The 17,239-nt window shown below is 45.8% G+C and overlaps 1 protein-coding gene across 7 annotated transcripts in view; it reads right to left on the bottom strand.

The window, feature by feature from the left end:
* Window positions 1-17,239, bottom strand: part of SHANK1 (SH3 and multiple ankyrin repeat domains 1) — a 112,972-nt gene that overhangs the window by 32,888 nt on the left and 62,845 nt on the right. For 6 of the 7 annotated variants that reach the window (XR_013832406.1, XR_013832407.1, XM_079949210.1 and 3 more), the window contains 2 exons: window positions 14,295-14,408; window positions 9,223-9,298 (listed from right to left, as the gene is read on the bottom strand). Coding sequence is in view for 5 of the 7 variants with exons in the window: in XM_079949210.1 (XP_079805336.1) it covers window positions 9,223-9,298; window positions 14,295-14,408 (190 nt within the window). In the remaining 2 variants the exon portion in view is untranslated. The remainder of the gene's footprint in view (window positions 1-9,222; window positions 9,299-14,294; window positions 14,409-17,239) is intronic. The other variant, XM_079949212.1, reaches the window with a different exon arrangement.

The raw sequence follows: 17,239 nt of genomic DNA, 5'->3' as shown, positions 1-17,239 counted from the left end.
TCATCATTATTATTATTATTATTATTTTATTATGGAGTAGGGTGTCCCTATTTTCACAGGAGAAATGTTGGAGGGTATGGAGTCGGCAGAGTGGGTTGTATCAATTCAGGCGGCAGGCAGGCAATCCCATATTAAAATCTCTACAACATAGATGGGGAACCTCAAGTCCAGGGATCAAATGTGGACCTTCAGGCCTCTCCTAGCCGGCCGATTGAATTATTCTGCAGACTGCACACAGCCTCCTCAAATCACTCCCCTCAGTGGTGGACTGGGATCTCAAAGTTCAGGGGCACCCTTGTGCAATGTCAAAATTCATTCCTCCTGCCTTCTCAAGCTCTATTCTAAATCATAGTTGTGGCGCCCCCTGTGGCGATTCTGCAGATCTGCCCCCAGTGCAACTGAACCAGTCGTGCTCCCCTAAATTCGCCTCTGCTCCCCTCACAGGCCCTGCTTTGCACCCCTAGTGCTTTTGCCTGGTTGGAATGTGCCCTTGAACTCTGATGATGCCCTTTCCTTGCCTGGCTGGAGGATATACAAGGGTGTGTCATTGTGTGTAGAAACCAGCCTACTGTATGAAGGTTGCTCAGAAGGGAAGACTGCCCTTGGTCTGAAAAAAAATGTTTCCCTGCTCCTGCTCTACAGCATTAAAAATAAAAATAAAACTCAAAAGTTCCACAAAACCCAAAAGTTAGCACCTGAGGAAGTACGGAGAGATCACGTGTTTTCAATATAGGTGTTTTCCCAGGTTCAAACTCCTGCAAAAGCAGGGATGGGACACCTCAGGTGCATTGGCCAAATGTGCCCCTCCAGGCCTCTCTGTGTGGCCCCCAGAAATCTCCCCAGGCAACACCCATCACTGGCCGGCTGTCAAACTGCAAGACATCAGCACAGGTGGGTCTCAACCACTGCCCTAGAGTGGCAGGTGCTGGTGCTGGGCCTGCAGTTTTGCTCCCTTCAAGATCCGGGACTGGAAAAGAGGAGGAGAGTGTGAAATTGCATACCCTCCAACAGTTCTCCAATGAAAATAGGGACGGCCTAAGGGAAAGCAGGGCATTCCAGGATTGAACCAGAAACTGTAAATCCGGGACTGTCCCTGGAAAATACGGACACTTGGAAAGGTCTACAATTGGGAATCCCGAGAATGCAGTAACTCCAACAGGAGCTGAGTATGGTGGCACAATGGGAGTGGTTTCAACGTACAGTGGTACCTCGGGTTACATACGCTTCAGGTTACATACGCTTCAGGTCACAGACTCTGCTAACCCAGAAATAGTACCTCAGGTTAAGAACTTTGCTTCAGGATGAGAACAGAAATCGCGCGGCAGCGGCACAGCGAAAGACCCCATTAGCTAAAGTGGTGCTTCAGGTTAAGAACAGTTTCAGGTTAAGTATGGACCTCCGGAACTAATTAAGTACTTAACCCAAGGCACCACTGTAGTGCATTTACAATATTTTTAGGCTGTGTTTAAGGGCAAATGCCTCTGAATGAGAAGATTGCAGACTCAGTCTGGCAGAATATGGAACATGGACATGGGCTGTGTCTACACCATACATTTATAACACGTGGCTCTCCCCCCCCCTCGCAAAAAAAATCCTGGGAACCATAGTTCCCCCACAGAGCTACGATTCCCAGCGCCCTTAGCGAACTGCAGCCTGCAGGATTCTTTTGGGATGGGGAATGGGGAGGAGGTCATATGCTGTGAGTGTATGTGTATGTGTATGCAGCCTTAGGCTGAGAAAGCCCACTCCACAGGATGACCCTGGGCAAGTGGCTCTGTCTCAGTCCCCCATCTATCTCCCAGGCTTCTTGAGAGGCTAATCAAGGTAAAGATAATAAAGCACACTGTGCACTGTAAGTGCCGAGTAAATGATTCATGTAACTCGATCTGGAAGTGGTGGGTGCTACCATAATTAGTCTAATAAGAGAGCTGAAAAATTGGGCTCCTCCTCCTCCAGATGTAGGAGACAGAAGCTCAGAGATATTTCACCAGTGGCCCAAGCAGTGGGAACTTGTGCATTTACAGGAGGCAGGGATGGGGAACCTGAGGCCTTCACAATGTCGCTGGACACAGGGCCGGCCCACCTGTGAGGCGAGGTGAGATGGCAGCCTCAGGCGGCAGGGTTCCCCTGGCGCGGCAGATCTCAACGTCAATCATTCTATCCCCCTCCTTCATTGTCCCTGATGTAGATGTTCCCTGACCCCCTTCTTTCCTGGTGGGGAGTGAGGGAAGGCCATTTCAGGTGCCGAAATGTCTTGGGCTGGCCCCGGTTTGGACAACAACTCCCATTATCCCACACCATTGGTTATGGTGGCTGGGACAGATGTGATCTGGAGGGCCACAGATGTTCCCACCCTTTACTTAGAGGCAAAGAGAGGCCTTTCTGCTTATTTTAGGAGCTGAAACTGCCTGGTCCTCCAGCTTTGCGGCTGCACAGGGTTTTGTGCCTACCAAAGCTGAAAATCTGAAGTAGCCGAGTTTTCAGAATATGTCAAAAGCAGAACCTGGACAAGTTGCTTTGTATTCTTGCCCCCAGATGTAACAAGAGTAGCTTCATCTGCCTAAATCAGCAGCTGAGGCAAAGTAGATGCGAAATTAACAGATCTGGGTGTTTAAAATCTGTACCTGCCGTAACTGGGGAGGTTTAAGAAGCAAAAGGAGCACATGGGTGCATGGGAGAAATGAAGTTCAGCTCACGTTTCATTATAAAGCTCCCCAATTCCTAAAACATATGAGGACTGAAACACAGCTACCCTTTGAAATCTGCACTTCTCTGAATTGTGTGGTGCAGTTCTCCAAACAAATAACGTCTACAAAAAAATTGTATTTTAAAGGTGAAATGTGCGCAAAAATGCATGTGTTGGTGAAAAGAGCATACAAAGATGCATTATATTGGGGGGGGGGAGAGAGTGTACACTAGAGAAAACTGCATGTGAAATGCTGATGGATTTTCATGCTGCTGCAGAAAGGAGGAAAACTGAAGACAGGAAAATGGGGAAACCAAAATCGACAGATTCATCCATCCCTAGTAAGTACAGAGGGGTTCCAAGGAAGTAATCTGTAGCAGTGGCGGCGGGTTAGCTCTCCTCATTCCCTTGCCACTTTTCTTCCTTAAATCAGCCCCTCCAACAGTTCTTTTTATGTGATTGTAGTAAATCCAGGTTAAGACACACAGATCTGCCACCACATTTAGTTTGGCCCATTGGCGAGCCACCAGGACAGTTGGTGCTACATAGTGGTTAGAGCATTGCACTAGGCCTGAGAAGGCAGACCTGCTTCATGAGTCTTATGGGATGTGTGTGAGTGTGCATAGGATGACGTTGTATCCTGCTCTGAGCTCCCTGAAGGAGGGGCAGGATGCAAGCGTAATGTGTCTCAGCATTAGCCCTCATCTAAGGCAAGGATAGTACATTACTGTCTACATTACTGGGTTGATGTAAAGACTGCTGAGATGATCTAAGCAAGTGTTTTGAGCATGGCAAAGCAGTAGTCTCTCTCTCTGAATATAAAATAAAATAAATGTTATCATGTCATATCATAAAACAGGTTTGCTGGATCAGGCCAAAGTAAAAAGGTAAAGGAGCCCTGGATGGTTAAGTCCAGTCAAAGGCGACTATGGGGTTGCAGCACTCATCTTGATTTCAGGCCAAGGGAGCCGGTGTTTGTCCACAGACAGCTTTCTGGGTCATGTGACCAGCAGGACTAAACCGCTTCTGGCACAACGGGACACTGTGACAGAAGTCAGGGCACACAGAAACACTATCTACCTTCCCGCTGCAGCGGTACCTATTGATCTACTTGCACTGGCATGTTTTCGAACTGCTAGGTTGGCAGGAGCTGGAACAGAGCCACGGGAGCTCACCCCATCGCAGGGATTTGAACTGCCGACCTTCTGATCGGCAAGCCCTAGGCTCAGTGGTTTAGACCACAGCGCCAACCGTGTCAATCAGGTCAGTGGCCCACTTGATCTAGAATCCTGACCAGATGCTTATAGTTACAGATAAGCAGTGTTTTTTTCAGATGGGTCCTCAAGGGTACGCAGTATTGGCACCTCTTTTTGTTGTTGTTGCTGTTGTTGTTAAAAAGTGTGGCATTTACTGTAACAATTTAATGGTGAGTACTAGCACCCATTTTTCTAGGAAAAAGAGCTCTGCAGCTAAGTACTGGATTACTATTTGACTAGGGACGCGGGTGGCGCTGTGGGTTAAACCACAGAGCCTAGGACTTGCCAATCAGAAGGTCGGCGGTTCGAATCCCCACGACGGGGTGAGCTCCCATTGCTCGGTCCCTGCTCCTGCCAACCTAGCAGTTCGAAAGCACGTCAAAGTGCAAGTGCAAAGTGCAATAAGAAGATACTAGTAGATAAAAAAGAGAGAGGAGGTTTTGATTTACCAGACCTGACTTTATACTATGAAGCTTTGTGCTTGGTATGGTTAAAAGATTGGCTGACTTTAGAAAACACTGACCTATTAGATCTAGAGGGCCACGACAATAGATACGGTTGGCATTCGTACCTATGGTACAACAAAGTAAAGGTACATAAAGGTTTTCTAAACCATGTGATTAGGAAATCTTTATATGAAGTATGGGATCGGAATAAAAACCTCCTGGAAAGAAAGACACCGTGTGGATATCACCAATTGAGGTGTTGACAACAAAAAAAGTAAACATGGAAGGGGAAAGAGTAACATATGAGGATATTACTAGGAAAACAGACCAAGGGATAAAGCTCAAACCATATGACCAAATTGAAAAGATGTTAACAGGATGGTTGCAATACCACCAGATCAGTGACTTATTAAAGGAAGATAAAAAGAGAAATGGGTTCGAAGATAAAAAATCGAAATTCCAAATCGAGTTAATAGACTGTAAAGATAAAATTTTATCAAGAATATATAGTTTATTGCTAGAATGGTATACAAAAGACGAAGAAGTAAAGGAATCAATGATAAAATGGGCAATTGATATTGGGTATAACATTGAATTGGATGCGTGGAAAAGATTATGGAAGGAGGGTTCGAGATTTACAGGATGCATGGCTTTAAAGGAAAACTTGCTAAAAATGATGTATAGATGGTATTTGACACCAGTAAAATTAGCTAAAATGTATAGGAAGAAAGAAAGAAAATGTTGGAAATGTAAAAAGGCATATGGGGACTATTTCCATATGTGGTGGACCTGCGATAAGGTAAAAAAATGTTGGGAATCAATTTATAATGAACTCAAAAAAATATTTAGATATACTTTCCCCAAAAGACCGGAAGCGTGTCTATTAGGCTTAATAGGAAGAGAAATTAAAATGGAAGATCAAAATTTGTTCATGTATGCTACAGCTGCCACGAGAACCCTTCGATATACCAACTATTCAGGAGTGGCAGGCGAAGTTGACAGAATATGCAGAACTTGCCAAACTGTCAGGGAGGATCCGGGACCAGGGAGATCAAAGATACCAAAATAACTGGAGTAAATTTATTGAATATTTAAAGAAGAATTGTAAAGAGGTCAAGACACTAGCAGGATTGACATAATACCTCCAATGTATAATAGTACTAATATGAGAATGATGTGCGCGATGGAAAGAGGATAAATATACCAGTTGTGGGGAGGGAGGGGGGTCGTGACTCGGCAGAGTCAAAGGGAATGTATGGTGTTATTACAATTTGTTGGAAAAGAATATGTAAGGAAAACAATAAAAATTTACTTGGAAAAAAACAAAGTGCAAGTAGATAAATAGGTACCGCTCCAGCGGGAAGGTAAACGGCGTTTCCGTGTGCTGCTCTGGTTCGCCAGAAGCGGCATGGTCATGCTGGCCACATGACCCAGAAGCTGTACGCCGGCTCCCTCGGCCAATAAAGCGAGATGAGCGCTGCAACCCCAGAGTCGGTCACGCCTGGACCTAATGGTCAGGGGTCTCTTTACCTTTACCTTACTATTTGACTTGGGACGTGCAAAAGAAAAAAGGAAAATCCTTTAGATTTTTAGCTTCTGGGAAGTCTTTTGTTTCTTTTCCTTCTCCAACTGTAAGGCATCTAGCCATAGAGATATGCTTTCTACCACTCCCACCACTACTAGTACTACCACTGATAAAAATTACTATAACTTAAAAAGACATTGTTATCCATCATGGGAATACATTTATGCTACTCCTGGCTTTACAATGCATTCTTTCCATCCATACGGGGCCTCAGCAGTTTCTTAGTAAATGTTATTCTTTTTGACAGGCATGCACACGTTACCCATAATCCAACATGTTTCAAGCCAAGGCAGGTAAAGCAAAATCAGCTTAGCCGTCCAATGGGAATCAGGAAACAAAACCTTTAATCACAGTCACTTAGGGTTTGCAGCCTTGAATGAAGTGGATTCTCGTCCACCTAATGTCTGTGTCATAATAAATCTGACGGTCTTTAAAGCTAACCCTGTTTGGCTTTAGGGCCCCATTCATCTTGGCCAATCCTCCAGGGGCCAAGTGACAGCACTGGGTTTGGCCCAAAGGGGTGCGGCTACCCCACAATCTCTCATATGCACATTAAACAGCCTGGATAGCTCAGTTGGTTAGAGCGAGGCGCTGGTAACGCCAAGGTTGCAGTTTCGAATCCCGCATGGGACAGCTGCAAATTCCTGCATTGCAGAGAGTTGGACTAGATGATCCTCAGGGTCCCCTCCAATGACAATTCTATGAATCCATAGCAATCCTCAGGTGATTCATGCATTAGGGGTCTTACTGCTATCTTTTCACTAATCAAATTATCAATCTGATGAGTGGGGAGGAGGTAATTTCCATCCACATCAGTGTCCGGGGTTTCCACCCACCCCAGCTCTGTCTCTGCTTCATTTGGTTTTTCTTTTGCTGCCGTCACCAAAATTTGGGAGAGGGGCTTTGGGGGGGGGGGCAGCGGATCACAAGCCCCTGAACTGGAGGTTAGCAATTTAGTTTTAAAGTGCCACAGTACTCTTCGTTGTTGCAGCAGACAAGCATGACTGCCCCTTAAACTTGTGTGTAGAAAGCAGTCATAGAATTGTAGAATTGTGGAGTTGGAAGGGACCCCGAGGGTCATCTAGTCCAACCCCCTGCAGTGCAGGAATCTCAGCCAAAGCATCCATCACAGTTGGCCATCCAACCATCCAATCTCTGCTTAAAAACCCCAAGGGAAGGAGAGTCCGCAACCTCCCATGGGAGACTGTTCTACTGTCAAGCAACTCCTTCTCATCTTCTTTGTCACGAGGTTCCCACTTTATCATATTCCACCTTTTGACTTGAAATCACCGCGAAGCCTTCAAAGACTCCTGACAGAACCACCAGGCTCCAAAGGATGAGACAACCATCCAATCCATTCTTATTACATGCAGTAGTGCCCCTCCTGTGCGTTCCCTCTTTACTCTCAATAATTCAGACTCTTGAACGCTGTAAGCCAGTGATGGCTAAACTTGGCCCTCCAGCTGTTTTGGGACTACAGTTTCCATGATCCCTGACCACTGGTCCTGTTAGCTAGGGATGATGGGAGTTGTAGTCCCCAAACAGCTGGAGGGCCGAGTTTGGCCATCACTGACATAAGCAGTCAGCCAGAGTAAACCGAACGCATCACACCATAATGCCTGTCGAGCACATCACTATGTGACTCAAGCAAATGAGCCAAGCTACACGCCACAGAGGAACATAATAAGCAGATTGATACCTGTTCCTTCTCAACTCCCAAACACAGTTATATACCAAGTATGAAGCAAATCCTATTCACAGAGCAACCCCATGCCCTATTACTCAGAAGTCCCACTGTGTTCAACAGGGCTTGCTCTCAGGTGACTGGGCATAGGTTGCAATCTCACTAAGCCTTCCTAAAAGTAGTAGTTCTTCTTCTTCTTCTTCTTCTTCTTCTTCTTCTTCTTCTTCTTCTTCTTCTTCTTCGTGAGCTTCAGCAGTCTAAGTTGCGGCTGTTCTAGAAGCCACAGAGGAAATTCTAAAGACAGGGCTACACCAATTTCACTGTGGGCTCCTGCAGATGACCTATTTATTGAGCATTCCTCTTGATTTGCTTTCTCAAACCTTATACAGAAGTTAGATTATATCTGGTCTGTTTTGAGTACAGGTATTTGTTCTGATCTGTCTGCAGGATGTTTACACACCTCTGTGAATCACATGTTCACCTCACACTTTCCAATGCGTTTCCTTGCCACTCTCCTAGGCGGAAAAAGTCTGTTTCTTTTTCAAAGTGGATTTGTTGTACTGGGGCGACAGAGTGCTTAAATCCACTTTAATTGCGTCAACCTAAATTCCCAGAGATGCTCTTGTCTGGAAGGGCCTGAAGCCCACAGAACAGAAAAATCACGTGATATCCCTAATAAATATATCCAGCTGTCTTGAACTCATGGATACTTTGCTTCCACAACACAAAGAGCAAGTTAAATTATTTTATGTTTCCAAAAGTTAAGGTTAGTTAATTAATAATCAGTAGCAACTTGTGAATTAGTTATAATTCCCTCTTATAGCCACTGTCCGCAAAATTGCAAAAAAAGATTGCCCCTTCAACAGTTTTGAAATTAGCTTTTTTCTCTCGATTAGCTTGAAATCCTTTGGTTTTTTTGCTCTGTTTCTGACCCAACAGCCACATTTGCATGATCAAATCTTGGCTTAATAATCCAAGATATGCAAAAGCATATCCCTTGCTACCTCTCTTTACACGAGCAGTAAAACAAGCCAGGAAACATCAGTTACTCATAGCTCCCTGTTATGCAAAATCCCAAAGTAGACAGGATTCAGACGCCGATTTTGAACTGCATCCTTGCTTGTTTGGAAGCTGTTCATCATATTTGTCTTGGCTTTCACATGATAGGAAGCTATGCTTAACTATGACTTTCTGGTTTGTTTCACCACATGCGCAAAGAGGCAGCAAGGGGCTGTGTTCACAGGCAAGCTGCGCATGCATTTCATGGCTTATTGATTTGATGCTGCAAGCATAGACAGAGAGGCTGTCCTAGAATTTCACTCACAAAAATCAGAAAACTTCGCTGTTTGGACTGGAAGTAGTGTATGGGTTTTCATGAATGAGTCTAAAGAACAACACACAGAAACTGATTGTATTTGGATATGAGTAAGATGTCACCAGAAAGTGTGGCCTTTATACCGTTAATCCACTTAAACTGTGCACCTTTGCATGGCCATATTTCAACACAAATCCACCTTGCACACAACCACAGATTGCCTAACCTCTTGGGATCACCGTCCACTCACCTGGGGGCATCGAAACTGTCGTAGGAGCCAACCGTGTAGTGCCTGAAGAGTCGCTTGGCTTTGTCACTGCGGCTCTCTGTAAAGCAAAGGAGAGAAGGCGTGGGGATTAGGGTTGCAGAAGGGCACCTGGTACACAGACAGTATCTTCCTTCTTAACTTTGGAACCTCCTGTCTTTCCTGCTGGTTCCTCTGGCAGCCAGTGAGTGGCAGCACAAGCTCAGCGCAGCTGGTGGCATGTCCAAAGGGGGGGGGGGAGGCAGTCAGAAAGGGGGAACTATTAGTGTGTCCACCATAGAGAAGAGGGAAAAGGAGCCAAAGGGAAGCTGACTGCATGCGTCCCTATTTTCCAGGGACAGCCATTATTGTCTGGCATTTGTCCCTAGTAAAATACAGCCCCAATTTTTGTGTTTCGAGGCGACCCCGAGGTTGCCTTTTACAGTTGCCCTTAGCACACACATGTGCACATATGTGCACTGGTGGCATGTTATTACAGTCATACCTTGGTTATCAAACAGTTTAGTTCTCAAAGCTTTTGGCTCCCGAATGCTGCAAACCCAGGAGCGACTGTTCTGTTTTGCAAACTATTTTTGGAAGCCGAACATCTGACAGGGCTTCTGCGGCTTCTGATTGGCTGCAGGAGCTTCAAAACGTTTGGTTTCCAAACGTTTTGGAAGACAAACGGACTTCTGGAACAGATTCCGTTCAACTTCCAAGGTACAACTTTATTATAGTTAGTAGTAGCTTTGGATCTACAATGCCTGGTAGTCACTGGTGACAGGGACTTCCATGCAGGCGGGTGAATGAGCTGGTGGAGTGCTCCATCCCAGGAGCAGCCCGTTCCTTTTCGCTGCCTGAGGCGAAAGGAGAAGGTGCCGCCCTGTGCATTTGCCACGCAACCTCCTGTGCTGCCCCCCGCCGAAGGCTGTAGCCTCCAGGTTGCGGTGAGATCTCGTGAGAGCCCCGCAGAACTGCGCAGAGGTCTCTGATGACGCTCCAAAAACCGGAAGCTAATGCAGATGCTTCTCCTTACATCTCTGGTTGTGGCAGAGGAGGTCTGTCATGGATTCTGCCTTCGGAGGTGGCTATCTCAGTCTGTCTTATGGATGGACTATTCCTCCTCTGCACCCATCATAGAAACCAAACAGGCAGCTACGGGAGGGAAACCCCCTACTTGGACCCTGTATATAAATGTATTGGGCTGCTGCAGGAAGGCTGGATCTCTGCTGCCCTCCTCTGCCAGACCCCAGCAAGGTAGTAAACAACTGTGCAGGCTAGTTAGGTTTGTGGTCTTACTAACAAAATTAATAATAATAATAATAATAATAATAATAATAATAATAATAATAATACTTTATGACTGGTGCCAACACTACAATTCTTTTGGCATCAGAGTAAAACCTTTGTATTTGCCTGGGCACTTTAAGTACAGGTGATTGCTGTTAGTCCGTTCTATTACTTTAACTGTTTTAAAATGTGTTTAGTTTCCTCGGAAGGGGGTATTGCATTTTATCCGGGTATGACTAGTTTAGTTGCATCACTTGTACATATCCTTGCACCTATGAGGATGAAGGGTAGTTCGTATGTAGAAATATACATTTGAACATAAATGTCCTTATTGACACCTTGCCGGCCCCCCGCCCTCTGCCACTCTAGAACTCTTTTGAGCAGGGAATTGCCTCTTCTTTCGAGTAATGATGAAGGCACCATCTAGTGCGCAGGCTGCTATTTCGCACATTGCAGCTGGTGAGGCTCATTTTGAACTGTTAGGCGTAGTAACAACATATTGTAGGACAATTCTGTCTGGGAGAATGCGCTTAGATCGCATTCATCAGATTTAGCCTGTGACTAGGTTAAATCTGTCTCAGTTGTCTATAAACAAAGAATGCCAGCCTACCAGTTCCCCTCGAGGCCCTGCCTAACTGCCTATCGAGATACTAAATATTACCAGATGCGTTTTGAGTTGCAACCAGTGCTTTTATCAAGGTGCTGGTACTCACCATGAAATTGCTACAGTAAGTGCCGCATATTTAACATTTGAAAACAAAAAAGGTGTCAGTACTGGGTACTCGTGAGTACCCCCAGAAAAAAGCACTGATTGTAACTATTTTGTAGTGATCACATACAGATCCAATGTGAGATTGAACTTTCTCATTAAATAATCTTGCGTTTACAAAAAGGGAACCAGTTGCAGCCAGTTTACCAATCCGGTGACTCAAACCCCCTTCTTTAGAAGCTAACGTGGGCAGCTGATGGCAGCAAAAAACTAACGCAGCCAGCCAGCAAAGTTTCCAACAATGTACAACATGTGTGTGTGGAGTATAGGAGCATCGTTGTAAATGTGCTATGGCTTGATTCGCACATCATGTTAAACCGAAACATGACGTAGTGGAAATTGTGGCTGCTTTGCTCCTGCCTGATTATTCTGCTGCCGAGTTAAGCCATGCCTTGGACTTAGCATGTTGTCCAAACCTAGGTTCATGGTGAGACTAACCACAAACTGTAACCAGGATTTGTCCCATGGGTTTGTCCAGGAGAGTTAATGGCTCAGATGACACGCTAAGACAAACCATGGTTTAGTGCAGCAGCAGAACAACAGGGAAGGAGCAAAGAGGGCACCATCTCATGTCCAGGAGCCCTCATGCATGGTCATGCTGTGAAAATCAGTCCACTGTCCCTGTATTTCATTTTGAAAATGGGGGACAGCACGTGACAGGAGGAAAATATGGCCAGTTAAAAAACGTGTGGTGGTCTTCACTTCCTAGAGTTCGGTCACAGTTAAACTGCATGATGAACATGAAGGCCAGGCATGAGGAAATTAGGGCCCTCTATGTGTTATTGGCAGGGACGTGGGTGGTGCTGTGGGTTAAACCACAGAGCCTAGAGCTTGCCGATCAGAAGGTCGGCGGTTCGAATCCCCGTGACGGGATGAGCTCCTGTTGCTCAGTCCCTGCTCCTGCCAACCTAGCAGTTCAAAAGCACGTCAAAGTGCAAGTAGATAAATAGGTACCGCTCCGGCGGGAAGGTAAACGGCATTTCCGTGCGCTGCTCTGGTTCGCCAGAAGTGGCTTGGTCATGCTGGCCACATGACCCGGAAGCTGTACGCCGGCTCCCTCGGCCAATAAAGCGAGATGAGCACCGCAACCCCAGAGTCGGCCACAACTGAACCTAATGGTCAGGGGTCCCTTTACCCCTTTACCTTTACCTATGTGTTATTGGACTACAAGTTCCATCACCCACTGACCATTGGCCATGCTGCCTGAGGCTGATGGGAGTTGGAGTTGAATAACACTTGAAGGGACACCCATGTTGTAAACAGCGATAGAAGTTAGAAGGTGGAAAAGTCTCTGGCGGTGAAAATCTGGGGACAAGTGTGCGTGGAAGGAGCAGTACACTGTTGCTGCTGGTGATGGCACTTCAATTCCATGCTTTAAAATAATAATTAAAAAATCCCTCAAATTTTAAAAAGAAAATCTGCGATGGAGGAGGCGGGGGCAGAATTTAAACCGAAGACTGTTGCCTACTCTACTTTTATTTTGGCTGTCCCTCCATTTTCTGGCTTCTTCCCTCCATATGGGTTTCACATGCAACAGGGGAGGACATGTAATGTCAAAAGGGGGCCAATGTGTTCTTCCTTGAAATATATGGAAATGTCATCATCACACAGTAAAGGTAAAGGGACCCCTGACCATTAGGTCCAGTCGTGACCAACTCTGGGGTTGCGGTGCTCATCTCGCTTTATTGGCCGAGGGAGCCGGCGTACAGCTTCCAGGTCATGTGGCCAGCATGACTAAGCCGCTTCTAGATAACCAGAGCAGCACACGGAAACACCGTTTACCTTCCTGCCAGAGTGGTACCTATTTATCTACTTGCACTTTGACGTGCTTTCGAACTGCTAGGTGGGCAGGAGCAGGGACTAAGCAACGGGAGCTCACCCCATCACGGGGATTCGAACCGCCAACCTTCTGATTGGCAAGCCCAAGAGGCTCTGTGGTTTAACCCTCAGTGCCACCCGCATCCCACATCACATAGTGATTAATGCTAAAAGCTAAAAAGGTAGGTGTAGGGATAGAAGATGAAAAAGGGGTGATAAAGCCCCTATTGAGGACAGCCAAATTACCTCACAACAATTTAATAGCATTCTTTCACAGGGGCATGGTGTGTGGGGCTTTTTGTGGGGGAAATGACCCTAAAGCAAACAAAGATAGCTCCCTGTGCCTGCCACAGTGACAAAACTCACTTTCAAAACATGGAAGAGGAGGGAGGAAGAAGCCTTAGCTGCTGGATATTAAATGCATGGATTGTAGTCACATTTTTACCCACTGAAATCAAATTTTAGCCATTGAAATTAATGGACCCAAGTTAGCCACGACCATTACTTTCAACGTTTCTACTCTGAGTAAAAGTTAATTGACTACAACCCTATGTCTCCTTCTGCGCAGTGCAAACGCTCAACAATTTCTCCACGTCCCCCACCCCCCCCAAAAGTGCTGAAAGTGTCTCCCCACTTTCGAAGTCGTTGAGTAGGGCTGATAAGGTAGAAAGGCACTTTTGGCCAAGCACAAGCTATGTGGGTGCCCAGCCAGCCAGCCTGTCAGACATTCCTTCTTTCAATAATAATAATAATAATAATCATCATCATCATCATCATCATAATTTATTTATTATTTATACCCCGCCCATCTGGCTGGGTTTCCCCAGCCACTCTGGGGGGCTTCCAACAAAACACTAAATATTCCTTCCCTTTCCATTCTCCCTAGTCTCCTGCTTTCCTTCCCCCCAACAGCCAGTCAGCATTCTGTGCCCAAACAGCGTGCTCAGTCCTCACTAAGCTGCTTTGAGATTTCCCCCTTACTTGCGGGTTCCTCTCCCCTAAAACTGTTTTTTGGTTTTTTTTGCACTTCTACAAAGCTTGGGCTTCCCCCAAGACTGCTGATAGCTCCCTCTTATACATGGATGGTGCTATTTTGACTACATAAGTGTGTGTGTGTGTGTAGATCTAGATAATCTATATGTACATGTGTGTGTATATATATAGGAGATAAAGGGGCTAGAGGGCAGTTTGGAGCACCTACCTTGCTTCCCTTCCTGTGATTTATTGGGTACTTCCTCCACGCAGTCCGATGGGAACCAGCCCACACGGCCCTTTACCTGTCCCTCCCAGAAGCCTCCTTCCCCAACACTCAGCACTGAAAAGGAGAAGGGCACTGTTAGGGGCGCGAACACGCTTTGGACGAAGGTGGCCAGCCGTTCACCATTTTGTTGCTTATTCAGAGCCGCTGTGGCACAGGGGCCAAACCTGATCTAACAGAGACCTGGTTAGAGTAGCAAACCGAATCCAATTAGCCGTCGTCGTTAAAAGCCCTGCCTCTCCCCCCCTTTTTTTTGAAGGTGTGCTCTCCGAGCATTCTCAGATACTCCCTGCATCTGGGGATCCTGCTAACATGATTTTAAGCTAATAAATGAGTAAGCGTTGGGTCCTTCTGTATGGAACTTGCTTTTTGTTGTTGTTCCTAGTCCCCAGCATCTGAAAGCAGCATGGCTGGGCCACCTGTGGCTCTCCAGATTTCACTGGACTACAACTCCCATCGTCCCTGCCCATTGGCCATGTTGGCTTGGGCTGATGGGAGTTGGGAGTCCAACAACAGCTGGAGGGCTGCGGAAGGCGCACCATTGTTCTGCAGGTTTTTTTTTTCCAGACAATGTTGTGATCCATCACCTTTCGTTTTACATCTTCTGCTTTAAAATACAAGCTTCTAGAGCATTGGAAGGGAGGCGGGAATGTTGTTTAAGAGCATGTATTAGAACCCTCACATATTCCTTGGGATGCTGGGAAAGAAATCTAAATGCATTTTCTGGAACAGTGATTACCTAACTGTGCTCCACAGTCCAGCAGTACATACTCTCCAATATCTTGACTCCCAAAACCATGATGCACGTCTTCCTAGCCATGCTCCTGTGCAAGTCACATGACCTGCACAAGACCACAGAGTCCAAAAGATGTGAATTTTGGGGCCCATGCTCTCGCAGAAGAGCAAAATGCAGCCCTGAAAATGTGCTGGGTGTGTGCGCTCGAGAGATCTTGGCATGAAATCGTACCAGATCACAGCACCCAAAAATGGCCACTAGACTCCATTTTTTCCAAGACATTTTTTTCCACCAGGCCCAGCATTGGAAGAAGACATCCTTAGGGAGCTGGGAAAGGACTAGCGTTGCTGACTAGAATGCTTTTCTGGGGCTTCAATGAACACCAGTTGTCCACCACTGTCAATGCTCCCAAAGCCCTAAAAAAAATCCTTAGTATGCTGTGTTGAAAGCTTTTGATGCAGAGGAACATTCAGAAATTATGTTCTCCATCTGCACTCTGAAGTGATACAGTCCATTGTACCATTCCCAGAATTCTGCATCCTCAAGCCTACTTAACTGTAGCTTGTGTAGACCAGGCCTTCAGTAAAACCTGGTCCCTTATCTTAGGAAGAATAGGGTCTCACTCTCCCCTAGTAATTTGTTTACTGCACAGTGTCTTGAGATCTTCTAATTGCTAAATACTAGTTGGCTGGGTTTTCTGCAGCATTTTTGAAAGCCAGAAGCCATCAACACCTTCAGTATCAAATATATATCTATAAGCATCTGTCCAAGCACCATGGCACTCATCTAATTTGTGATCCTATAGGCACTTACTTGGGAATGAGCTCCATTAAACTCAGTATAGGTTTGCTCTGAAAGTCTTTGTAAAAAGGTCTAGCTGACCAGCCTTCCACTGAGCTGTGCAATCTGCAGCAGTTAGACCACTGAACTCCTATTTGTGAGTCCTCTGAAATCACTTACACACCTCCATCTTGTATCTTACTAGGAAATTGTCACACCTTTCATTTAAGGTCCTATGACTGTGTTGTTTCACAGCATTTCTTGTACTGACAGCATTTTTGCAGTCTTGTTTCACAGCATTTCTTGTATTTGTAAATTGAGCAACAGCACAATTATAAATCTTGTATAGATTTCACTGGCTGTTGCCTGTAGAATCAATCACCAGTTCTATAGGGCATGTTCTTGGGGGCAGAGGTTTGTGCTGGTTCACAATTGCTCCCCACCCCATTCTTACTTTTAGCCCTGCTTTGTACAACTGCACGGGAGTGCAGAAGGAAGTTTCTTATTTGTAAGCCTGTGAAGTGACTGGTCTCCCTCCAACATGGTGGCAGTAAAAGAATGTTGCAGTCCTCAAAGAAGAAGCTAAGCAGAACTGTGGTCTGTGATACAACACAGCTTAAGAATCACTGTCCTAGAATATCACAGCCCCATTGAACACAGCGGGTGCACTTTTAACTTCATGGCTCTATCTTCAGTAGGGGAAATATCATAGCTCTCAATGACAGCACATGCTTAGTATTTGGGTCTGATTCCCAGCATTTCTAGTTAAAAGGATCTGGTAGTAGGTGATGGAAACAACATTTGCCTGTGAACCTGCAGAGGCGCTGCCAGTCTGTGGAGACAGAGGGCGGCAACACCAGTCCTATGCAGAACAGACTCACTGAAGTTAATGGACACGACTTAGTTTCATTAATTCCGATGGGTCGACTCTGAATAGGACTTAGTTGAATACCGCCCAGTATTGGGCTAGATGGATAAATGTTCCAAAGCTTATTTAAGGAGACTTCCTACGTTCCGACAGAATATATCACATCTCTTATTTCAGGTACCGCAGTTCAAAAATAATCCCTGCTTCACAAAATTCTGATCTGGCCACCTTTCTCTGGACACAGACACACACTTAAGACAACGGGCCACTCATGCGTGGCTGACAGATGCACACCAAGACATTCTAGACACCAACTAAAGACCACACACGCACACACAAACAAACACAAGCCAAGCCTCACAGTTTCCCTGATTCTCAGCTACAGCTGTATCAGCCAAACACAAGATTCTGAAAGTGCAAGGTAGGGGGCAACATCCCTATACAGTCGTACCTTGGTTCTCGAACGCCTTGGAACTCGTACGTTTTGGCTCCTGAGCACCAAAA

Source organism: Podarcis cretensis (assembly GCF_951804945.1).
Source record: "Podarcis cretensis genome assembly, chromosome: 13".
Lineage (NCBI taxonomy): Eukaryota > Metazoa > Chordata > Lepidosauria > Squamata > Lacertidae > Podarcis > Podarcis cretensis.
This window is presented reverse-complemented; position numbering and strand designations above follow the sequence as displayed.